General features: G+C 41.5%; 1 protein-coding gene across 1 annotated transcript in view; it reads left to right on the top strand.

Moving 5' to 3' along the window:
- The first annotated feature begins 7671 nt into the window (after positions 1 to 7671).
- Positions 7672 to 26056, top strand: part of cwc22 (CWC22 spliceosome associated protein homolog) — a 104686-nt gene continuing 86301 nt past the window's right edge. Inside the window, exon 1 of the mRNA XM_060827333.1 lies at positions 7672 to 7856. Coding sequence (XP_060683316.1) covers positions 7846 to 7856 — 11 coding nt within the window. The 5' untranslated portion in view covers positions 7672 to 7845. The remainder of the gene's footprint in view (positions 7857 to 26056) is intronic.

Raw genomic sequence — 26056 nt, 5'->3', positions numbered from 1 at the left:
TTTTTTTGCACTTCTTTAATTTCCACATTTCATAAATCAATTAATTGATTATTGTCTGAATTCAGATGGCATGGTTTGTTCTTCTCTGATCCAAACAAATAGGAAAGGGAAAGAGCTTCTGTCATCAATGGTGAGAAATTAACATTATCAATGTAATCTGTTCAACCACTGGGCAATTCCTCATTCCCAAGTAATGTATGAAGTCACACGTTGTTTTTCCGGGAAGTAAGAACACATTTATTGAAGTAATCTTTGATTAAGTCCAAAAGAAATATCTGGGGAAGGCTGGAAATCATAACAATCACATCACATCATAAGTGCCTATTATCATGAAATGTGTCGGAGGAAAAAACGAGTTCATGCTATGAATACTCACAACATAAAATTGTTGCATTTTATCCAATGTTAATATAACAATTCACATTTGATGATATAACTTCCTCTAATTGACTGCTAATCCTTTAAATACAGTATAAAAAAGATATTTCTCAAATTATGCAAATCCTTTTCTGTACATCTATACTAGAGATTTTCTATAAATGCCTGACAATGTTTGTTATAAGGTATGTAGAACAGTGACATTTTCAGAAAAAAAGATTGCTTCTTAGTTCATATTATCATATAAATGGGATATAAACTAATCTTGTTATGAATTTAAATTTGCTGCAAAATTGCTGCAGTCCTTCATGAATTTAATGATTTGATCTATAACGTAAGGCATTATCATGGATCAAAAATTCAAAATTATAAACGTTGAGATTACGCATGCCATAATTTCCCTAACTTGTTAAGAATCCCAAGTTTGTGCACACTTATAGCCAAACAAATCTCACTTCCTGAGTGTATACATCTGACCAAGAAAGAAAAAGACAGAACATGCTGTACTGATCACACACTTACTGCAGACTTCTGTCTTATTCTATAAATCCCAAAAAGTGTATCAAACTGATAGAAGTGAAAGGAGAGAGAAAGAACTCATTGGGATCTGAGCAACAGAGGTAATTTTGATTTGATTTGATTTATTGCTGTCACATGTACCAAGATACAGTTAAAAGTATTGTTTTGTGTGCTAACCAGATAAATTAGACCTTACAAAATTGCATAGGGTAATAGACCAGAATGCAGAATATAGTGTTATAGCTACAAAGAATATACAAAGAAAGATCAATTCTAATATATGAAATGTCTGTTCATAATTCTGATAACAGCAGGGAAGAAGCTATTCTTAAATCTGTTGATATGTGTTTCAAACTTTTGTATCTTCTATCCAATGGTAGAGGGTGGAAGAGAGTATAATTGGAGAGGGAGGAGTCTTTGATTATCTGCTATCCCAAGACAGCGGAAAGTGTAGATGGAGTCAACAGGAGCAAGCTGATTTTAGTGATGGTATGGGCACAGCAGTTGCCACACCAAGCTGTGGTGCATCCAGATAGGATGTTTCCTATGATGCATCTATAAAAATCGGTACGAGTCATTGTGGACATGTCGAATTTCCTTAGCCTTCTGAGGAAGTGGAGGCATTGGTCTGCTTTCTTTGGCAAGATGTGTGAAAGGATTGGGTGACAAGTACAGTGAGGCCCATCTCAAAGTGGCTAATATCTTGCTCCAGCTATTATGCTTTTCACAAGTAGCATGGCAATATTCTTGTTAAGCAGCAGCAAGATGTCAATCAATGGAGATTAATGGTAATTAAACATCCTTTTAACATCATAATAACATTAAAATTCAGTGACTCAAGCTACCAACATGCCAAACAAACTTGACAAAGAAACTAGAATGAGTATCAACTTGTTGCCTGATCTTAGCAACCTTTCTGTTGGAAGCCAGGCACCAGCATCACAGGATATTCTCCATGGGTGCCAGCAATGTGCTCTCTACATCCACAGCCATTGGCATCTGACATGTACTACCCTCTAATCACCTTTATAGCGCATCACTGATTCAGTTTGAGAGAGTTTCTACACTTTGATGCTACATTGCAAGCTGCATTGCCAACTATCATCGTCAAGCTGCAGCAAGCACACTTTGTAATCAGGTTTATGCACCCAGCTCATGGGCTGGATCATGCTCTATCTACATGGTCCAGACTTGGTATAATGGCACTCACTGACTGAGCCACTCCTAAATGCTCACAGTAGCCATGCATCGCATTACCTTGCTTTGCCAGTTTGCACTTGCTCCTCAGCCAGAGCTACAAGGTTCGGAATACTTTTTACCTCCTCCGGCCATTTAGTTTTTCCCTCATCACAGTCCAAGGGCCTAGACACATCTCCCAGGTGATGCAGTAAGTTACCAATAATTCATTCAATCTAGTCCATTGTATTCGCTGCTGAAAGTGAGGTCTCCTCTATCGTGGAGAGACTGGGTGACCACTTTGCAGAACACTTCTGTTTAGTCCAGAAAAATGATCCCAAGCTTCTACTTACCTGCCACTTCAACACACCACCATGTGGTCCGATGTCACATTTCTGTGTCAAGGCTCTTGCAGTGCATCAGTAAGCTGGAGGAACAACGCCTCACCTTCCTTCAGGTTCCTCACAACCCTCAGGATTCAACATTGAGTTTTACAATATCAGACCATGAAAAGCTTCTTCCACGTTCATTCCTCCACACCCTAGGTCCTGGTCTGTGTGGGCAGCTCCCAGTCCAGACAACACATTTTCAACCCTTCACATTTACTGCTAGCACCCATTCTGTGTTTATCTCTCTTAAGAGAATAAGACCATAAGACATAAGAGTAGAAGTATGGCCATCCAACCCATTGGGCCCACTCTGCCATTCAATCATGGCTGATGTGTATTTCAATGCCTCTTACCTGGACTCTCACCCCAGCCCTTAATTCCTTGCGAGATCAAGAATTTATCAATCTCTGCCTTGAAGACATTTAACATCCCGGCCTCCACTGCGCATTATGGCATTGAATTCCACAGGCCCACCACTCTCTGGCTGAAGAAATGTCTCCTCATTTCCGTTCTAAATTGACATCCTCTAATTCTAAGGCTGTGCCCATGGGTCCTAGTATCCCTGCCTAAAGGAAACAAATTCCTAGCATCCACACTTTCTTAGCCATGCTTCTAGGTCTTCTAGCTGATCATTAGCAATCCCTTTTGTCTGCTTTTTTTTCTCTCTGGGCAGCATCTTCATCGATTTCATATACTACCTTCCTTCCCCCAACCCCAGCCCCATCATCAACATGAATACAACTATTTTCCAGTTGCGTTCAATTCTGACAAGTGTCACTGGACTCAAAATGTTAACTCTGCTTTTTGCGCCACAGATGCTGCCACATTTGCTGAGTTACGCTAGAATTCTTTTTCTGTCCAACAGTATTCTTGTGTTGCCATTCCATTTAGTGCTGACACAAGCCAGGAAATTTGTTATGGCTGCCAGCAGGCCTTATCAAGCTAAAGTGGATCGGCTTCACTCAATGGGTCCCAGTACTGTACGCCAAGGGCAGATTCTGACAGCAGCCCAGAACCTGCTTGAGGCAGTCAGTCAGGATCCATTCCTCATAAGGGTGGTGGAGCCAAATGACGGGGATCCCATTATTTGTCTTGAAACTTTCTGAGCTCAAAGTAGGTGATACAGCCATTACTTTTGGTGCAGGTTGAAAGGTGTCTCAAGTGAGTGAATAGGCATCAGACTCATTCCTGCAAATGTGTTGCTGGTCAAAGCACAGCAGGTTAGGCAGCATCTCAGGAATAGAGAATTCGACGTTTCGAGCATAAGCCCTTCATCAGGAATAAGACTCATTCTCCCAACATTCAAACTTAAATTTCTCGGTCTCTGGTTTTGTACTCCACCTTCAACAGCAAATACTTTTCTAAGCACTTCCTCACTAATTCCCAGCTGCCTTTCCAATTCTTTACCCATTCTCAAAATCAGCACTTCCAATTTAAACCTGCTTAAAATCAGCCCTTCATGTCTCAAATTACCCACAACTCTTTCTTAAACAACTTCACAACGAGTTTTATATTATAATTTTGATTTTTGTAGCTTTTGATTGAATGTTGCATGCAATTATTGTTAGAAACCCAGAGAATCAAATGTCATATTTTACAAATATCAACGACTTGCATATCTATAACACGATTAATACAATATAACTTCTTAGAAACTTCACAGGAGTGCTATCAAACAAATCTTGATACAGAAACAGATACTAGGACAATGAATAAAAAGTCTCAGTCAAAGAGTTAGATTTTAAGCAACATCTTAGTGGAAGAGAAAGAAGTGGAAAGTTCTTTTAAGACTGAATTTTACAGCCTAGAATCTCAAGCAACTGAAAACAAGGCCACACTTGGGTGAACTGATCAAAAGAGGGAATGTGCAAACGATTAGAGATTTGGAGGACTGCAGACATCTCTGAGGCTTGTACAGTTGGAGTAGATTACAAAGATAGGGATTAGTAAACCACAAGTGGATTCGAATACAAGAATGAGAATTTTAAAATGGAAACATCGCTACACCAGCAGCAAGTATAGATCAGTGAGAAGAGGAATCATGGGTGATTGTTGTTTAGTGGAAACAGAATTTTTGATGAACTAAAGTTGACAGAGGATGGATAACAGCAGATCAGCGGAGTGTTGTAATAGTCTTCTTGAGTTCTCTGCATGAATACAGCTCCTGGACAATTTTTGAGTGGTGCTGGATATTGTGCAGTCATCAGCGAACATCCCTGTCACTGGTCTAATACAGTACAAGCCTAGGCTAATGAATGACTTATTATTGTCACTTGCACTTTACAGTGAATAATACAGCAAAATACAGTGAAAAGCTTCAACTGTCGCCACAATCTGGTGTCACTTTGAATAGTTTAAGAATAAGAAGAGTTAAAAGATATAAATGAAAGCGAGTCCTCCAGCGCCTCGTCTGTGCTGGACCCACCCACCTAAGAGTGACCACTGTTTAGAGGTATCTCTTCAGCACTGGGTTAACCTTGCTACTGCTGAGTCCCATGCTGAACCTACCCTGAACTCACAACCAGGAGCCCCCAGCTCCACTGCTGCCTTAATGACGCTTTGGGCATAACATGCAGCTGCTGCCTTTCCAGCACCAGGAGTCCCTGCTTTGGGCCTATTACAACTAGGACCCTGGCTCTGCTGCCAGCCCAGGCAGCTACCAAGAGTCCAGCTTCAGCTGCAGATGTCACCTTGCCAGCTCTGTCGCCTTGAGGAGTCTGCTGCCTCTGTTGCCACCTGCGATTACTGGAGAGGCTCTGCCACAGCTGCCATTGGCCCCGAACACCGGGATATCCTTGCTGCTGCTGCTGCTGCTGCTGCCTCTGCCTCCAATCGCTGAGAGGCTGCTGCAATGATGCTGTCATCCAATCCGCCAAAGGAAAACAGAAGGAAAGAAAAAAATAAAAAGAGCGGAAGTTAAAAGAAAATTAAAAGAAAGAAAGCAGGTGGGAGCATATGAGTCCCAGGCAAGACCCATATGCAGCTCTACTACTCTGCCGCCATCTTGATAATTAGTTCAGAAGTTTGAATCTCACATGGTGAAATTTGGATTCAATTAATCTGGACTTTTTAAAAATAGAAACCTAGCCTCAAGTAACCATAGCTGATTGTCATAAAAACTCATCTGACACACAAATAGGAAAAGGAAATCTGGCCCCATTCGCTCATCTGACCCAAGTTTGACTGGAGAACCAAAACATTTATTTTTAAACACTGGAATGTACTGCTTGAGAGTGTTGCAGAGGTGAATTTAAATGTGACTTCACATGCAACTCAAAGAGGAAACATTTGTGAGGATTAGGAATATCTGTATTTCTCTGGCAGAGAGCTGGTCCAGGCAAGTCTCCTGTGATTTTAACTACTCTATAAAATTTATGAATAAAGACCGTGAGAGGACATTCAACCAACTGTATAAAGAAATTCATTCACTTAAACAAGAGCACAACGACACGGACTTATAATCATTGAGATATGCAGCACGGAAACAGACCCTTTTGGGTTGCACGGTGGCTCAGTAGTTAGCAGTGCTGCCTCACAGCACCAGGGTCCCAGGTTTGATTCTAGCCTTGGGTGACTGTGTGGAGTTTGCACATTCTCCCTGTCTATGTGGGTTTGCTCCAGTTTCCTCCCACAGTCCAAAGATGTGCAGGTTAGGTGAATTGGCCATGCTAAATTGCCCATAGTGTTAGATGCATTAGTCACAGGGAAATGGGTCTGGGTGGGTTACTCTTCGGAGGGTTGGTGTGGACTAGTTGGGCCAAAGGGCCTATTTACATGTTGTAGGGAATCTGAGCAAATCTTTGGTCCAACTCTTCCATGCAGACCAGATATCCTAACATAATCTCATCCCATTTTCCAGCACTTGGCCCATTTCCCTCCAAACCCTTCCTATTCGTATATCCATCCAGATGCCTTTTAAATGTTGTAATTGTACCAGCCTCCACAACTTCATCTGGCAGTTCAATCCATACATGTACCACTCTTTGCATGAAGAAGTTGCCCCTTAGGACCCTTATAAATTTTCCCCTCTCAATCTCAACCTTTGCCCTCCAGTTCTGGACTCCCCATCTCTGGGAAAAGATCTTGTCTATTTACCCTATCCACGCCCCTCATGATTTTATAATGATGTGGAGGAGCTGATGTTGGACTAGGGTAGACAAAGTTAAAAGTCATAGAGTCCAAAAGGTTTATTTGGAAGCACTAGCTTTAGGAGCGCTGCTCCTTCATCAGATGGTTGTGGAGTATAAGATCATAAGACACAAAATTTATAGCAAAAGATTACAGTGTCACGCAACTGAAATGATACATTGAACAAACCTGGATTGTTAAATCTTTCATCTTTTAGAATTGGTTGCAGGTTTTGGTTCATTAATATGTAAATCCCAGAACTTCTTTGAAGTAACTTTCTCGTGACGTGACATCTCAGCTCAGACAATGCATTAAAGATGTGAGGTCAGAGTCTGTCTGGATCCCAGTCTTGAGTCAGACTGATTCTATTTCGAAAGTGGAATTTACAAAATATTACATGGATTGATAATAAAGCCCATAGAAAGAAAGGTTTTGTAAGATCAAATCATGTTTATTTGTTTGTGAAGGCACGTATCTCCTCTTTGGGTAAAACCTTGCTGCTATTCAGTGGCATTTTAACTAAAGTATATGCCTGCATTTACAGCCCACTACTAGTGATGAGAAGCTGCATTCCATTTGGGTCGATGGAGTTCCAGGATTTTGTCTCGATTGCAGAATAAAATATTTCCAAGTCAGTTTGAGGACTGGCATTTACAGATGTTGGTCTTGCCATGTATTTGCTACCCCCCCTCCTTGAAGATGGTAGTGGAAAGTTTGGTCTGAGGCTGGGGCAATGACATTTACTTAAAATATTTCATTTATTTATATTTGGGCAGCTAACACCTTATCATACATCGGGGATTTTACCAGGGAAAGGAGTGTGCGGAAGGTGTATTGGATGAGGGTGAGGAGAAGGCTGTGAACCGGCGTTCGCGGTAGATAAGCCAAGTCGCTCATCAACACAGGAGACCACAAGCTCAGCCTTTCAGTCAGTCTCTGGTGGATCTTGTTTCCTGGTGCAAGTGGGTGCTGTGGAGCTGGGGAACTGTGGAGCTGTGGAGCTGTGCTTCAGTCCTCCGGCCGGGGGAGGCGCTAGCTGTGGCACTGTGCTGTCCTGGTGTGTGTGTGTGTGTGTGGGCGGCGCGCCGCGGCCTCTCTCCGTCTCCTTGCAGTGGGACAGCACAGCACACCATAGCACTATATGGCAAAGTGAAAGTTAGGTCTCTGTGGCGGTAAAGTTTAGTCGTTTGGAAGCGGACTGTGGCGCGGTGCCCTGCCTCGCACTAAGTTGGGGGCAGCCGCCCTGCGCTCCAAAATGCCCAGACGGTGAGTTCCTGCTTCTGCGGCCGGGTTTCAGTCGCGTCCGGTCGCAGGCCGCGATGCCTGGAGCTGCTGGTGACCAGGAAGCCGGGCAGCGGGCACGATGTGCCGGTGAATTGCTGTGGACACGCTGCAGGATGAGGTCGGGGCCCAGGCAGAGCGGCGTGTGTTTGTGTGTGACCCCAGCCGTGTGCTGCTGATAGTCAGGGGCCTGACTCAGGCTGAGGGCCCGAGCGCACTTCGTCTTCCTTCGCTGTCGTTGTCCGCAGATTGATGTTGGTCTCTGAAAAATATTGGTGATTTCCAATCTGGGTATAGGTTTAAAACTCTGGTTTCAAGTCCCTGCCCCTAACTTCGAGGGTCGCACCGCTTTTATTTCTTCTGTAAAGTTTGTGTTTATAAAATATGTTTCTGACATTCATTCAAGTTAACATGATCACGCCTGTCCTTCAAAGACATTCTGAGATTTAATTTTTTTCCCTAGATTTACCTTTTTTATTTGACTTTTTTCCTTTTCTAGAGGTAATCCACTCATTCGATTTAAGTTTGGTGAAATGACTTTGCAAAGCTTTTCCAGTGAAATTGTTAGTATCGTTTGCTGTAACTTGTGGCTGGAAATTATTTATGTCGAGCAGGGTAGTAGAACAAACTATTGATTTCATTTCATTCATGCTTTAAAAATACATATTTCAGGAAATACTGAAGTAAATTTAGTGGTAAGTGAATGTCTGTTAATACACTTTTCAATCTGTGTTTTTGCATGTTTCTAACTAGCAGTGTCCAAGATGTTGAATGAGAACCAATTTTATCAGATCTGGCTGATTACAAACATACCTGTTTTGATGTTTGTGTATTTAGTTGTGAATTTAACTGGATAAAAAGAAGTGGCATCATTTAAGTGTTCTGAACAGGTTCTAGATTTAATATATAATGTGCATTGTTACCTGAACTTGTTCGGCAGTTGGGATATTGTAATTTGTTTCCCCAGCTTTTCTTCAGAAGATTAAATCTGTCTCTCCACAAGATTGCAGGAGATAAGAACAGGATAAGATCATATGTTGTTTATTACATTAATCAACTCATTGCAATTGTGGCTGATATTAGGCTTCAACTCTTTTGCCTGGTTACCAGATTTCTTTGTTTTCTGACAGTTCAAAAATTAGCTTATCCCAATCTGACATGTAGTCAGTATTTGATCATCCACAGATCTCAATGGCACAATTCCAAGATGTACAAGTCTTTGTGTCAAAATGTTTTTCATCTCCATCTTAAATGATCATCTCCTTATCTTAAGAGTCAAGAGTGTGGTGCTGAAAAGCATCAAGAATCAGGGCTTTTGCCTGAAATGTTGATTTTTCCTGCTCCTCGGATGCTGCCTGACCTGTGCTTTTCTAGCACCACACTCTTGACTCTTAATCTCCAGCATCTGCAGTACTCACTCTCACCTTATCTTAAGAGTCTACCTCGGTGATTTAGCTTCTCCAGTTGGTGGAGACAACCTTTGTGGCAAACTTGTCAAGCTTGTTCTGAATCTTTGTTGTGATGAGATCTCCTATTGTTCTTTGAAATTCCAAAGGCACAGAAGGTCATTCAGCCTGTCATCCCAGGGATCAATCTAGTTAACCTTCACTTGACTGCCTTTAGTCAAAACTTAGACATGGAAATTGAAACTACATTGCATCCCAGTTGTGTTTCAGCAAAGTACTTTACAATTCTAGTAAGATTTTGTTATTCCTGTACACTGTCTTCGTTTAAAGAAGGCTAAGTTACCATTTGCCTTTCTCATTGCTTGCTGTATTTTTATGCTCACTTGGTGCATTCCTTGTAAAGGGCATGCTCAAATCTCTGCGTGAAAGTCTTTTGAACCCATGACCCGGGTAACATGTTAGTGCATGAATTATGGCATGGGGACATTGGTGATACTGTCTTTTGGATGAGATTTTATTCTGAGGCCCCATCTCTCCTCTTGGGTCAATCAAAAAGATATCTGACATCATTTGAAGAAAAGAATGTTCTCCCAGTGTCTTGAACAACATTAATTCCTCAACCAACATGATTAAAAATCGGACTATCTTACAAGCATTATTGCCTTTTGTTTTTGTAAAATATTTCTGCTTTTTTATTTGGTTGACCAAAGGAAGAAACTTCATTTCTTGACATTACACGCTAACTGCAAATTTATTCAGTTATTGAGCAACCTGTATACACCTATCTATCTGCTCTGTAACTCCTTGAGCTCACATTTACAACTAGCTCAGTGTCATCAGCAAACGTAGATACATTACTGTTTGTATCTTCAGCTGAATGATGAATATAGATTGTAATAGCTGAGACCGCAATACTGATCACTGCAACATTCCACAAGTCATAGCCTGGCAACTTGAAATTGCTGTCTTTATACAGTGCAATGGTGTAGGAATATTGTTCATCTCCATTCACTACTTGCCCATGAATCAGTCATCTATCCATGATCATATTTTTGTCCCAGTTCAACTTAGCTTGCCTGTTTTATTTTTGTGAGACTTTATTGAATGCCTTTGGAAATCCAGGTATATGTCCACTACTTACCTATATCACTAGTTGCATCCTCAAAATCTCGAATAAAGTTTCCACTTGTAACCAAATGTCGTCTTCAATTCCACATGAAGTATTCTAACTTGGCCATGAATTCTTCCTCGGAGTGTGGTCTGCAATGCTCACTGCCAAGTCTTAGCATGTGAATTTACAGTATTCTAAAAGAGTTATTGAATGATTTTAAGACATGAAATATGATTCTGAAAACTGTGATTATTTTATTGATTGGTAGTGAGTAGCCCATGGTGTTTGTTACAGTAAACCAGTCAATTTTTTATCATTCACTCTTTGCATATCCCTATTTTTGTGGCTGCTATGCGACTGTGTACTTGTCATTGCCCTCAAGCATATCATTGAATTATCCACCAATCAGGCTTCTGAAACCTCACAGGACCAAGAGCTGTACTCGGAACACCAGACCTATGAGAGTGGTGACTATTTGGCTTGAGGTGAAAGGCTGGAAACCTGGCCATTGATTACAGAGGGGCAGGCACACTAACAGTGCAGTGACCAGAAACTGATCAACTGGCTGGTCTGATCTCAAGACTAACCCAGCAGTCAGAAATTGAATTATGCTTCAGATGGTATGTCCCCTGAAAGATGTTCAATATGTATTCTTGGTCGTCTTTGCCGGGAAGTTGAGTTTTCAACTCATTCTTGTGAAATATTCCAAATGAAATTATGTTAGGCTAAGCTTTGCTTTATGTGTCATTGGGTTGATTGTTGAATGTAGAATTGAGAGATTTGAGCCCATGACCCAGGTGGCATGTTAGTGCATGAATAATGGCACGAGGACATTGGTGATGCTGTCTTTTGGGTGCTATCTTATTCTGATGCTCCATCTCTCCTCTTGGATCAATCAAAAAGATCTCTGACATTATTTGAAGAAAGGAATGTTCTCCCAGTGTCTTGAACAATATTAATTCGTCAACCAACATGATTAAAAATCGGACTATCTTACAAGCATTATTGCCCTTTGTTTTTGGCTCTTAACGTATGCAAATTGATTGCCAGATGTTCTGTTGAAAAGTGATCTAAACTTTCTAAACAGTTTATTGACGGAGAAGTACTTTGGGATGTACTGACAAATAAATATCTCTGAAAGGGATGAGAAGAAATTAGTTTTCACACTATCCAGGAAGAGTTTTCTTGTGCTTTTAGTTTGATTGTAAACTGTTGGACACTAGTGCATTTGTATTACCATTGCAGATAATTTCTATTTGTACAATGTATGTTAGTGAGCATCACTAGCTCGGCCAGCATTTTATGCCCATCCCTAATTCCCATGGAAATAGTAGTATTGAGCTGTCATTCTAAATCATAGTATTTCATTGGGGGATTTTTACACTGACAGTGCTCTGATGAAAAGAGTATTAGGATTTTGACCCAGCAATAGTGAAGAATCATCAATTTCATTTCAAGGAGGAGAACCTGGAAGTGATGGTGCTCCCATGCATCTGCTGCCCTTATCCTTCTCATTGGTGAATATCGCAAGTTTGGAAGGTGCTGTAGGAGGAGCTATTGTGAAATTTTCAGATTTTGAAGCTATGTCTCTCTGGTTTCTTGTGTGTTGATATGCACATTTGTTAATCAGCTCAAAATGCTAAATCAATGTCTGACTGTATTCAGATGGATTTTAATTTGCCTTTTTTTGTGATGTTTACCTTAGGTTTATGTCAAAACTGGGAACATGGGTTCCACAATTGTTTGAGAACAAAAGTTATTCAAGTACCAAGCATGGATTGCCAAACAGTATTTAAGGGGGATGAGAGGATTGGAAACAAGATTAAAAATCGTTTAGAATGGCGAGGGCAAAGAGCAGGAATAAACAGAAGTTTTTCAAGTGCTGGAAGTGCTTTCAGTTCTGTCACTACTTCCGATAATTGTTCAAATCAATGATTTAGATTTCATTCTAAAGGAGGAGTCTGCAGTTTGTGGCTCCAGTGTCATGTACAGTTCTTGAAGATACAATTTGAGGCTAGTTTTTCCACTTGAATTATGTCAACATAAATAAATTTGAAGAACATATTCAAGAAATGCGGTTTATTTTCCCAGGGACTGACCGACGAATCCTTAAGCTGCAATTTCAGTTGCAAGTTATTTATGAAAAAGTTATTATGTTGTAAACCAGTTTGAGGGTAAGTTGTATCATGATTAGAGATAATGCATTTGGTTTGCAGTATGATTTTGTGATTAACCAGTATTGTTTCTTATATAACTGAGATGAATTATTTTGAATGTGATGATAGATACTATATTCAAATCATGAGTGTCAAAAACTGCCTTAATTCCTTGCATCAGAACTTAGTTTGTTTTCAAGTGACTTTATTGACAATGGTAATTAATGAAATCAAAAATGCCATGATTTAGAGTTGGGTTTATTTTAATTTTTAATTTTATTGATACACAAATTTAATCCATGTGTTTTGTTTATTATTGTAAGTTATGTATTCAACAAGGCACTCAGGGCAATTTTCCAAGATGTTGCTTCTGAAATGCTGTATTTTCCGCTTGCAGCACCCATAGTTATAATTTTGGGCTCATCAGATTAAAAGGCTGTTGACCCTGTTCTGGAAGGAGCTTCGACAGAATTGACTACAAAATGTCTGGAGGGTTTTGCAGTGCTACTCTTCTCTGGCCGTAATCCTGTCTATATCTTTATGTAATGGCAATAAAAGAATTCAGTACCCATAGTATTGTCATATCTTACCAACATGTAAAAATGCCTCTGTTTAATTTGGTGGTATCCTGTCTTGAAAATAGAAATGAAATAGCACAAAATCATAGAATAGGTACAGTGCAAGAGATCCTTTTGGCCCATTGTGTTTGCACTGGCTGACTGAGCATTTTAAACTCGGTGCACTTTCCTCATCGTCCTGCAGATAGTTTCAATTTAAATAATCGTCCAACGCCCTCTTGAATGCCTCCACCACACTTCCAGCTGGTGTGAGAAAATAATTTTCTTGCCTTGTGTTTTACATTTTTGCATAACATTTACAAATTGTGCTGTCTGTTCTTGTTCCATTTGAGTGAGAAGTGTCTCTTCATTTTGTGCATACCCCGCATGATTTGTGATAACTTATATCAAATCTCCTCTTAACCCCCTCTGGAAAAACAATCGCACTTTCTCCAATCTTTTCTCATGATTGAAGTGTCTCACTGTTGGAACCATTCTTGTAAGCACCTTCTTCACACACTCCAATGCATTCAGATCATTCTCAGAACTTTACATCATACTCCACTGAAGACCAACCAAAGTCTTGTGTGTATTCAATCTAAATTCCTGATCTTGTACTCTATGCCCACTATTTATGACCCCTAGAATCCTGTATGCTTTCTTATTTGAATTTTTTCAGTGTTGTTCATAAAGTTTTTAACTCTATGCCTTGAAAAAGTGAATGAAGAGGTATAAACAAGCAGGTTGTGGATTACACCTTAGAAAGAAAGCATTAAAAATGTTCAGCACTGAGTGAGGAATGCCTCCAGGCCGTAAGACACAAGAGCAGCAGGAGACCATTTGGCTCTTTTGAGTTTGTTCCAACATTCAATGAGATGATTTCTGATTTGATGATCCTGAACTTCACTTTTCAGCCTTTTACCCATAACCCCTGATTCTCTTCCTGATTAAAAATGTTTGTATCAGCCTCAGAATATACTGAATGACCAAGCAACCACAGGACTCTGAGGTAAAGGATTCCACAGACTGTCCCAGCTCCAGGAAAGTATGCAGAACCTGCTCCTGCTGCAGACAATGGGGGTTGATGTCACGGAGGACCTCAAGGAAGGGCCAGCAAGCCTCGCTCTTTGCCTCGGAGGCCTCCAAGATAATCTTCCGGTCCAGGGTCTGCTCAGTGGAGCAGGACGAGACATGCTCACATTTCTTCCAGAAGGTGCACAAAGAGAGCTCCGTGCTCAGCAGCCTGAAGGAAGATGGCTCAATAACGTCATCTCAGGCTGATATTATGAGGATCAGCAAATTCTTCTATGCCAGTCTGTATGACGCGAAGCCAACCGACAGCGTGGCCTCCAAGTCGTTCCTGTCCTCTATCACGGAAGTCTTAGACAACAGAACACGGGAGAGGCTGGACCAGCCGCTATCTCTGGACGAGCTGACCAAGTCCTCCGAAAAGAATAAAACTCCCGGAAGCAACGGTTTACCGGTCGAGCTTTATTCTGCTCTGTGGGACTTGATTGCCCAGGACCTGCTGGAGGTGTATGTCAGTATGTTTCGGGCAGGTACCATGAGTGAATCCATGAGGAAAGGCATCATCACCTTCATCTACAAGAGAAAGGGGGAGAGTGAGGAACTCAGAAATTGGTGACCAATCTCACTATTGAATGCGGATTTCAAAATTCTGTCAAAGGATAATGCTAACTGGGTCGGGTCAGGTCTGCTCTTGGGTCGGTGATTCACCCTGACCAAATCTGTGCTGTATCAGGCAGGAAGATCGCTGAGAGTCTCACACTCCACAGGGATACAATTGCCCATGTGCAGGACAGAGGGTTGGACACCTGCCTGATCAGCCTGGACCAGGCTATCACACAGGTAAATGAGAGATGTTCTCTCCAAAATGGGCTTTGAGGAGGGAATCTGCAATTGAATCAGACTCAAACTGTGTCGCTGGAAAAGCGCAGCAGGTCAGGTAGCATCCAAGGAGCAGGAGAGTCAATGTTTCAGGCATGAGCCTTCTTCAGGAATGAAAGGGCTCATGCCCGAAACGTCGACTCTCCTGCTCCTTGGATGCTGCCTGACCTGCTGCGCTTTTCCAGCAACACATTTTCAGCTCTGATCTCCAACATTTGCAGTCCTCACTTTCTCCTCCAATTGGATCAGACTACTCTACACCAACATTGTCAGTGCAGTCTCAATCATTGGGTGGGAATCAGATAGCTTCTCAGTCAGATCTGGAGTCAGGTAGGGCTGCCCTCTCTCTCCTGCCATGTTTGTGTGCTGCATGGAGCCATTTGCCAAGTCCATCAGGAAGGATGCAAGCTTGAGAGGGGTGACTGTTCCTGGCAGCGGGTACCTGCAGGTCAAGGCCTCCTTGACGTCGCAGTTTTCTGCTCGGATCCACTGTCCGTGCACAGACTCATGTGCATATGTGACCAGTTCGAACGGGCCACAGGGGCCAAGGTAAACCGAGGCAAGAGCGAGGCCATGCTCTTCAGGAACTGGGCCAACCAATCCTCAATCCCTTTCACCATCAGGACCAACCACCTGAAGATGCTGGGTATTTGGTTCGGGGGTGCTGGAGCATGTGCCAAGTCTTGGGCAGGAGCGTATCAGCAAAGTGAGGCAGAAACTGGGCAGATGGAAGCTATGGTTGCTCTCCATCGTGGGGAAAAAACCTGGTCATCAGGTGTGAGTCATTGTCATTGCTGTTAAACGTGGCACAAGTCTGGCCTATTCTCAGAACCTGTGCCGCTGCAGTCACCCGGGCCATCTTCCAATTTATATGGAGATCAAAGATGGACCAGGTCTGAAGGGACTCGATGTATAAAGATCTGGGCAACGGGGAGAAAAAAACACACCTGATGCCACCCTCGCCCTGATGGCCACCTTTGTGCATCAAGCTGTGCATGGATCCCTGGTACGCAAACGCCAAGTGTCACTACGTATGGAGGTTCTACCTGTCCCCGGTGTTGCGAAGGATGGGCCTGGCCTTGCTGCCGCGGAATGCTCCGAGTAGTTGGACAGTTCTGTATCACCTGTCCTTCGTGGAGAAGTTTATGAAGAAAAACACCTTTGACCACAAGTCCATAAGGAAGTGGTCAGCACGTAGTGTCCTTGAGACCTTTCAGGAAAAAGAGGGCGGATCCTATCGAGTGGTTCCCTGAGCAGACTATCAAAGCCATTTGGCAGAATGCCTCATCACCAGAACTTTCCAACAAGCACCAAGACATGGCTTGGCTGGTGGTGAGGACTCTGCCTGTGAGATCCTTTATGCACGCCCGGACACTCAGCCCTCGAAGCAGCTGCGGGGAGGACGAGACTGTCACACACCTCCTGGAATGTGCCTATGCAGAAGAAGTCTGGAGAGGAATGCAGTGGTGTTTGTCGAGGTTCGTCCCGAGCAGCACCGTGACGCGAGACTCCGTGCTCTACGGCTGTTCCGGGAATGTACACCGAGACGAACATCAACTGTGTATGGAGGATCATCATCTCAGTGAAGGATGCTCTCTGGGTGGTCTGAAACCTGTTGATGTTCCAGCTGAAGGAGTTGACCCTGACTGAGTGTTGCAGACTGGCACAATCCAAGGTCCAGGACTATGTGTTGAGGGATGCGCTGAAGCCTGGGGCAGCTGCCGCCAAGGTGCGGTGGGGAAAGACCACCGTGTAACATCTGCCTGTCTAAGAAGAACAGGGGGGCACTTAGTCATTTGGGCTTTGCTGATGCCTCAGCTAAATATATGGATTGATAAACGTACAGACCTGTATATACAAATGATAAATTTTGATCTCTCTCTGCAAAGAAATGGAATGTTTCCGTATGTATGGCATGACCAACTGTACAGACCATCAAAATATTTTATGAATAAAGTATATTTTTGAAATAAAAAAAAGAATTCCACAGACTGACAGCCCCCCGGGGGGGTTTAATTTTTTAAAAAAATCCTTCTCATCTGTTTTAAATGGGTGACCTATTGGTCCTAGGTTATGCCATCTGATCCTCAACACTCCTACAAAGGGAAACAACCTCTCAGCATTGATCTGTCAAGTCCCCTCAGAATCTTATATTTTAATAAGGTCTACTCTCGTTCTTGTAAACTCCCACAAGTATAAGCTCAACCTCTGATCATACAAAAGTCCATCCCTACCTGGAATCAACGAAGTGAACACCTCCCTACTTTTATATTCTATCCCCTGAGAAATAAAGGCCAACATTTCATTTGCCTTCCCTGCTGCCTGTCGAACTTGGATGATATTTTCTTGTGATTCAGACACAAGGACTCTTAAATCCCTCTGCACTGTACCTTTCTGTAATTTGTTCCGCATAAGGTAATATTCAGTTCTTCTTCATGCCAAAGTACTTAACTGTACATTTTCCCACATTATATTCTATTGTCAAGCGTTTGCTTACTTAGGTTAATCTGCTTCTGCAGACTGTTTGTGCCATCCTCACCTCTTGCTGTCCCACCTATTGTTGTGCAATCTTCAAATTTGGCTTTGGTACATTCACTTTTCTCATCCAAATCAAGTCATTAATATATTTAGAAATAAATGTGCTTCCAGCGTAGATATCTGTGCACTCCATGAGACCTGAAACTACTGTTGCATCCCAACTCTCTTCTACTGTTAGCCAATTCTGTATCCATATTAAAATACTATCCACAACATCATGGGCTCTTGCCTGTTTTGCTGTACCTTTTAATGAGTGCCTTTTGGAAATCCAAATTATTACATCAGATTCCCCTTTTATCCTGTTTACTACTTCATCAAAAAAATTTTAATATGCAATTTTCACCTTTTCAGGCAATTTTGTTGTCAATGGCATTTGTTAGACTCATTTATGATATTAAACTTGGATAATCGAAGATTGGATGGGGCATGCCAAACAAATAAAAGCTTGTTTAAATTATTAGGTGAATGTTTAAATTTAAATAAATTGGATTCTTGATTGAATCTTTTGCTTCAATCTACCTTGCTTGACTAACAATGAAAACATTTTACTTGGTATTATAGGTTGTAGACCAGGCTGAATGCCAGATTGCTTGGCTGAATAGTATTGTGATTTGTTTTTTAAAAAGAATCAGTCAATGTTTACCATGCTGTTCTATGCATGTTTTGAGGTATCTCTCAGTTGCCTATGGAAATGAAATACAAGATGCACCTGTTGATTGGATGTGAACATATTTCCAAATAGGTACATCAGTTTTGCACTGGAATATCAAAATTAAGTCTGTCTGGGCATGAGATTTCTTTTGCAACAAAACCACAGCATTCAGAATTAACTTCACCTTCGTGTCAGATGAGCACAAAACGTATATGTCATTTCTACATTAACTTGCAAAATTGTTCTCTTTTGAGATGGTACCTTGTAAGTTATTAAAGCCTCATTTGATTTTATGCTGAGCATTTTAAGTGGAGGTGTAAAGCTTAGATGCCAGTGGTTAGAGTGATTTCAGAAGTTTGGGCAATCCTTTGGACCCCCAAGTGAGTGAAGCATTATGAACAGTAAATAATTTGATAACATCCTTGGAGTTGTAACACTTCATGTCTACATTCTAATGCCTTCTAAACCTCAGATTGCTTCTGTTTGTGTTTTTTGTGGGCGGCACAGTGGTTAGCACTGTTGCCTCACAGCGCTAGATACCCGGGTTCAATTCCCACCTTAGGCGACTGACTGTGTGGAGTTTGCACATTCTCCCCGTATCTGCGTGGGTTTCCTCCGGGTGCTCCGGTTTCCTCCCACAATCCAAAAAATGTGCAGGTTAGGCGAATTGGCCATGCTAAATTGCCCGTAGTGTTGGGTGAAGGGGTAAATGTAGGGGAATGGGTCTGGGTGGGTTACGCCTCGGCGGGTCAGTGTGGACTTGTTGGGTCGAAGGGCCTGTTTCCACACTGTAAGTAATCTAATTTTGGGATAGTGAAAATGTTATTGGCAAACCTGAAGAAAATTAGTTGAATATTAGGGACAAAAACCATCTGTATATCGATAGACTGTAAGATATGGGAGCAGATGTAGGTCATTCAGCCCATCCAGTCTGCTCTGCCATTTGATTCTGGCTGATTATATTTCTCAACCTCATTCTCCTACCTTCTCCCTGTAATGCCTGAACCTTGTACTAATCAAGGAACTATCCATATCTTAATTATACTTAATGTCTTGACCTCCACAGCTTTCTGTAGCAATGAGTTCCAGATTCACGACCCTCGGGTTAAAAAAGAACTTAACACAGAGACCCTGACACTTGATGCAATTGCAACATACCAACTTTTGTGAACCAGCAAAATTTATTAAGCACAGTACAATGCAAGCTTTGGAGAAATTTTGAACACTTCGCCATGCTTGCAAGGCATGTCCAGGGAAGCTGTTTAAGCAAAGGAACAGTCCTTCCTCTATATAAAATCTTTACATCACAGTCAGTAATGCTCACAAGGCAACCCCCAGTCACTCCCTCACAATCACATGCTACTCAAGATACAATGCAGTGACCACCTCACCTCCACAAACCGTGAAATGCAAATCATCCCTTAATGGCCAGATCTTTTGTGAATTGTAGTTTTTTTAACTACAAGGAGTAGTCAGAATTCCAATTATGTTTTCATTGATTTCTGAATAGGGGATGAAAATGTAAATAGTTCTGATTGGCAAAGAAATGGTTATGTAAATGGCTCTGGATAATAGGAGATGATAAGATAATTTCTTACAATTTACCTGTTAGTCAAGGCATCCCACCCTAGCCTCGGGACATCCAATTTCCTGCAGGTCAGCAGAGCAAGTTAACTCTTTAATATCACACATCTTGCTGAAGAAATTCTTCCTCATTTCAGTTCCGAAGGGTTGTCCCTTCACTCTGAGACGGTGTCCTTGGGTCCTAGCTTCTCTTGAGAGTGGAAACATCTCCGTGTCAACTCTGTCCAGGCCCCTCAATATTTTCCAAGTTTCAATGTGATCCTCCTTATCCCTCTAAACTGTATTGAGTACCGACACAGAACCCTCAACCACTTGTCATGTGACCAACAAAAGTAGAAGTTGCTGGAAAATCCCAGCAAGTCTTGTCAGCATCTATGGAGAGAAAGCAGAGTTGATATTTCAGGTCAAGTGACCCTTCCTCAGAACGGTCTGTTTCTGTTTTTGTTTCAGGTTTCCAGCATCTGCCATTCTTATGGTTTTTTTCCTGATATGATCAAGTCCTTCATTCCCAGGATCATTCTTGTGAACCTGCTCCAAATCCCTCCAAAGCTAGCACACCCTTCCTTACATACAGGCCTGAAACCAATCACAATATTCCAAATGTGGTGTGACCAGACTCTTGGACAGCCTCAGCAACATATCCCTGCTCTAGTGTTATAGCTGCCCCGAAATTAATGCCGACATTGCATTTGCCATCCTAACCACCAACTGAACCTGTATGTTAACCTTAAGAGGATCCTGAATGAGGACTCCAAAGTTGTTGATGCTTCAGATTTCTGAAGCCTTTCTGCATTTACAAAATAGTCTACGCTTCTGTTCTCCTTCCTAAAGTGCATAACCTCACACTTGGCCACATTGTATTCCATCTGCTATTGCTTTCCACACTTTGTGAGCCTGTTCAAATCGTTCTGCGGCCTCCCTACTTTTTCACCGCTACCTGTCCCTCCACTATTTTTGTGTCATCTGCAAACTTAGCAACAATGCTCTCAGTTCCTTTTGTGTCAGATAAATAGTTGTTGTCCTAAGACTGACTCCTGCGGAATTCCGATCGTCACCAGCTGCCATCCTGAAAAAGACTCCTGTATCCCCAGTCTCTACCTTGTATCAGTCAGCCTCTATCCATGCCAGTACCTGCCGAGGTCTCATCTTATTTCGCAGCCTCCTGTGTGGCACCTTGTTGAAGGCCTTCTGGAAATCCCACTGATATCCATTGGCACTCCTTTGTCTTGACTTAGTTGTTACTTCCTCAAAGAATTCTAACAAATTTGTCAGTTACAGATTTGTCAGTTGTGACCACCCCTTGATGAAGCCATGCTGACTCAGCCCTGTTTTACCATGCAATTGTAAATACTTTGCAATCTTATCCTTAATAATGACTCTATTTCGCATCTGCCTCTCTCCATTAGGCATTTTCCAGTCTTCTGATACTGTTCCTAACTCTAGTGATTTCTGAAAGATGCCTTCACAATTCCTCAATATTTCCTTCAGAATCGAGTCAGGGTGATGTATCTATTTTACACTTTTCAGCTTCCCCAGCACACCAAATTAGTGATGGCTACTACATTTATCTCTAACAGCTGATTCTTTTGAAGTTCTGGTATACTACTGGTGTCTTCTACCGTGTAGGCTGATGGAAAGTACCAATTCATTCCTAAGCCATTTATTTGTTCCTCATTACCACTTCCCAAGCCTCATTTTCCATTGATCTGATGCACACTCTTGCCTCTCTCTTACCTTTCATATAACAAAAAAAGTCCAGCAATTTTCTTCGTATTACTTGCCAGCCTACCCTCCTATTTTATCATCGTCCCACCTCTTGCTTTTTCAGTTGCTCCCCATTGGTTTTCAAAGACTTTGAAATCCCCTCTCTTTCCAGTAATCTTCGCTGCTTGATATGCTTTTTCTTTTGCTTTTATGCTCTCCTTGACTTTTTTTTTTGTCAACCATGGTTGCCTAGTCCTTCCAATAGTGTGTGTCTTCTTCCTTGGGATGAATTTCTTTTGTGCCTCCTCGATTGTCCCAGAAGCATCTGTGATTGCTGCTCCATCTTCCCTTCTCAGCTCCCCTTCCAATCAACTGGCCAGCTCTTCCCGTGTGTTTATAGTTACCTTTACTCGAGTGCAATACTGTTGCATCTGATTCAAACTTGTCCTTTTCAAACCTTTGGAGTTCAAAGAAAAAGGAGAACAAGGAACCAGACCCTTCAGCCCATCAATACTTGTAACGTCTTTCTAAACTAAAAACCATTTGCCTCTACCCAGTCCATATCCCACTGTTAACTGCTTTGTCAAAAATCTTGTCATGATGCCTCATAAACATTGCTCTTGTATTTGCTTCCATCACCACATCTGGCAGCACATTCCAGGCACTGACCACCACATATGTTAAAAAAAAACTCTCTTGTGTCCTTTAAACTTAGCCCCTTTGCCTTCAACCTATGTTCCTTCGTAATTGACATTTCTACCCTGTGAAGAAAGACTCCAATCCGTTCTATCCATACCTGTCCATAATTTTTGTAAACCTCTGTCAGGTTGCCTCACATCCTGGAATGTTTGAGTGAAATCAAATCAACTTTGTCCAATCTCTCCTCATAACTAATCTCTTCCAAGCCAGGTAACATCCGAGTCAACTATTTCTCCCCAATGCCTCCACATCCTTTTGATAGTGTGGCAACCAGAACTGTACACAGTATTCCAAATGTGTTCAAAAGTTTTTACAGCTGAAACATGACTTGCTAACTTTTATACTCTGTGCTCTGACCGATGAAGGCAAGCATGCTATGTACCTTCTTAATTACCTTATCCACTTGGAGTGTGACTTTCAGGAATCTGTGGATCTTCCACCTAGATTACTCTGTTGTTGATGTGACGAAAGTTTCTATCATTTTCTTTACTTCCTTCTCACATTAGATCTTCCAAAATGCATCAACTTGGATTTGTCCACATTAAACACCATCTACCATTTTTCTGCCCAAGTCTCCAGCCTATCTTTATCCTGCTGTATTCTCTAGCAGTCATGCTCACTATCTATAGTTCACCCCAATCTTTCTGTTGGCAGCAGACTTCCTAATCAAGCCACCTACATTCTCCTCCAAATCATTCATAAATATTTCAAACAACAGGGGTCCCAGCACTGATGCCTGCGGAACACCACTGATCCTCCTCATTCCTTCGTTATTTCCTGACAGAAATTGAACCCAGATCAACAGTTTGAAAGGCAGTTTGTTGTTATACCATCTCTTTCACCTGAAGCTCCCTCATCAACTGCCTTGTTACACATCCCAAATCCAGAATTGCCTGTTCCCCATTGGGCTCCAGCGCAAGGTACACCAAAAAAACCCTCATCAACATTGCACAAACTCATTTTCTTTGGGATCCAATACCATCCTGATTTTCTCTGTCCATCTGCATATTCAGTTCCCCATGATTACTGCCATATTGAATTTTAATGCATGCCTTTACTGTCTCCTGATACATTTTCTTTTCCACATGCAGACTACTGCAAGGAGGCCTGGAAATAACTCTCATCATGGTCTTTTTATTCCTGTGTGGTTCCTCCCCTGTACCCACACAGATTTTATGCTATCTTGCTCTTGATTTGATATAATTTCTTTCTAACAAGGCAACCACCCGTCAATCTGCCAATCCTTTCGATAGGACCCATGTTCTTGGGTATTTAGTTTGCGGCCTTGATCACCTTGCAATCATGTCTCTGTGATGCCCCTATCATACCTGCCAATTTCAGTCTGTACTACAAATGTCTATTTTATTATACCTTTTGGAATGAACTAAGTAGGCTGAGAAGCATTCAACTAATCTGTGAACTCTGGGGCAGAAGATTAGGAAAAGAGCATCTTAAAAATGTGTAGGTCAAAAAGAGGCCATTTAGTTGACGGTGTCTGTGCTGTTTTTGAATTGGATCAATACAGAACTGTTCTCAGAGCTACGTTTTCACATTCCTTCAAATGATTGATCTGTTGCTCACTTTAAAATAGTAGCGTGTACATACAGAATGTGCAAGTCTTATGTGTTAACAAGTTTCTACTGAAGAAAGTATTTCCTAATTTAACTTGCGCTCCTTGACAATTCTAAACTGACCCCTCAAAACTAGCATCTTATTCAGAAAAAGTAATTTCCTGTTCCATTTTCCAGATTTTTTTTTAATTTCAAAAGAATTGTAAGCCTTCTGTACTTATTTAATAGTTACAGATTCTGTAACTATTAAACAGCTATGTTCTTATCAGCTATTCAGAGATGTTTTACACAGCTCTGGAACAGGTGGGACCTGGGCCTGGGTCTCCTGGCTTACAGGTAGGGATACTACCACTGTGCTCCTATGATAAATTGGTAGTATTCGAGCATTCTCTAAACCTTTATCCTTTTCTAAAAGTACATTATCTACATATTGTTTCTCCTTGAAACTTTATTCGAAGTTTCTTTCAATACCTCATTGGACAGTGCTTTCTGAGGCAGTTCCGAATTCCACTTCAAAGATGTTATCCTGCTGATGCTCCGCTTTCAAAGACACCAAGTGACAATAGATGTACATGATTTTTTTGGAATAAAGAAATGTTGATTTTTGAGGCAACTTATGAATTGTTTCAGATGTTGTTCATTTCTCCTCAGCCTTTGAGATCGATCATGATGTTGTTGCTAATGCAGTATGAGAACAACCAGATGCTTCTGTCGTACATTTTGCAGGGCAGATTGCATTATTTGACTCCTTTTGGTTTTGCTACCTTTCATGAATGCCTTATTAGAAGGACTCGAGGTGCTTGAAAATTGGGTCAAATATTCAAGTCTGAGAATTTGCGAAAACGGATTGCTTTGTTAAATCTCTATTTTGGCTGGAATTAAATAGGTAAAGGGGGTTGTTATACTCCTGTATGTAAAATGAACAATGGCAAGTAAGTTACCATGCCGGCTAGATTGGTCTAACTTGTCCATGTCTCTCTGGACCTTTGCTGTTCATGTGCCTTTCCAAATATCTTTTAAATTTTGTGGCTGTACCTGCATCTACAGTGGCATTTAGGATACATCTGTGGCCTGCAACAGTAGCAGCCTGGCCAACTTTAAGGGCATTTAAATGATCATTGGTTAGGCACGTGGACGAGAATGGAATAGCGTGGATTAGATGGGCTACAGATTGGGTTCACAGCTCGGTGCAACATTGAGGGCCAAAGGGCCTGTACTGCGCTGTTATGTTTTATAAATTAGCAATCTATTCCAGTTTACATGCCTTGTTTAGGCCCTCCTGAAATATCTTAAATCTTAACTAACTCTAATTTAATTTCTAACTTGTGTTTTTGGGTAACTTTATAACTGAAAATTCAGTTGCTCTCAGCAAAATAGAAAATCAGCGAATCATTGTACGATCGTTATGGCAAGACAATGTACATGCTGTTGATAATATATAAACGTTGATTTTAGAAACTGCACTTGACTCCAGGCTGTCAAAATTAGAATTTATCTTAGTTACATTTTTAGAAGATTTTTTCCAAATTGGTACGATGATTTCTTCATTGTCAGCAAACTGCTTCCACCTTGATCTTTTCCAACAAAGACTTAACTGTTTTTTGCTTTTCTTCTAAACAGTCTTGCTCCTTACTGATATATGGAGGAGAGAGTGAGGACTGCAGATGCTGAAGGTCAGAGTTGAGAGTGTGTTGCTGTAAAAGCACAGCAGGTCAGGTAGCATCTGAGGAGCAGGAGAATTGACGTTTTGGGCATAAACCCTTCAACAGGAATGGTCATTAGGCTTATGCCCAAAATGTCGATTCTCCTGCTCCTCAGATGCTGCCTGACCTACTGTGTTTTCCAGCAACACCCTGTTTACTGACATATGTTTGTCATTGTTTAGCTTTGTATTGCAAAGCAACTGAAATGCATGAATATACTTGAAGTCTGCTGTGTTGTTAAACAGCATTGTTCAGGCATGGTCGCTGGAGGGGAAAATTTTGCTAGGCATTTTGCATAAGATAATTTGCAAAGGTATACAGTAGTTGAGATGGGTGTTGATTACCTTCAACTATTCCTCAACTTCTCAATTCTGTGCCTTGGCTACTCTCTGATGTGCAGTTTTGCAGTGTCAAACCATTTTGCATGGAAGCAATTCTAACGTCTGAATGATGATTGAGTTCCCTTGTGAATGGATACTTGATATCTTATTGTAGGTTGGAATTCTACTGAATTTTGACAATGTCGCAACTTTCTTTAACTTAATTGGTAACTGAGGTGCATCAAAATAGATATACTTTTGACAGTATTTTCACCT

This window comes from Hemiscyllium ocellatum, chromosome 7 (assembly GCF_020745735.1).
Source record: "Hemiscyllium ocellatum isolate sHemOce1 chromosome 7, sHemOce1.pat.X.cur, whole genome shotgun sequence".
Classification (NCBI taxonomy): Eukaryota; Metazoa; Chordata; class Chondrichthyes; order Orectolobiformes; family Hemiscylliidae; genus Hemiscyllium; species Hemiscyllium ocellatum.
Note: the sequence above shows the minus strand (reverse complement) of the source record. Positions and strands in the feature narration are given on the sequence as shown.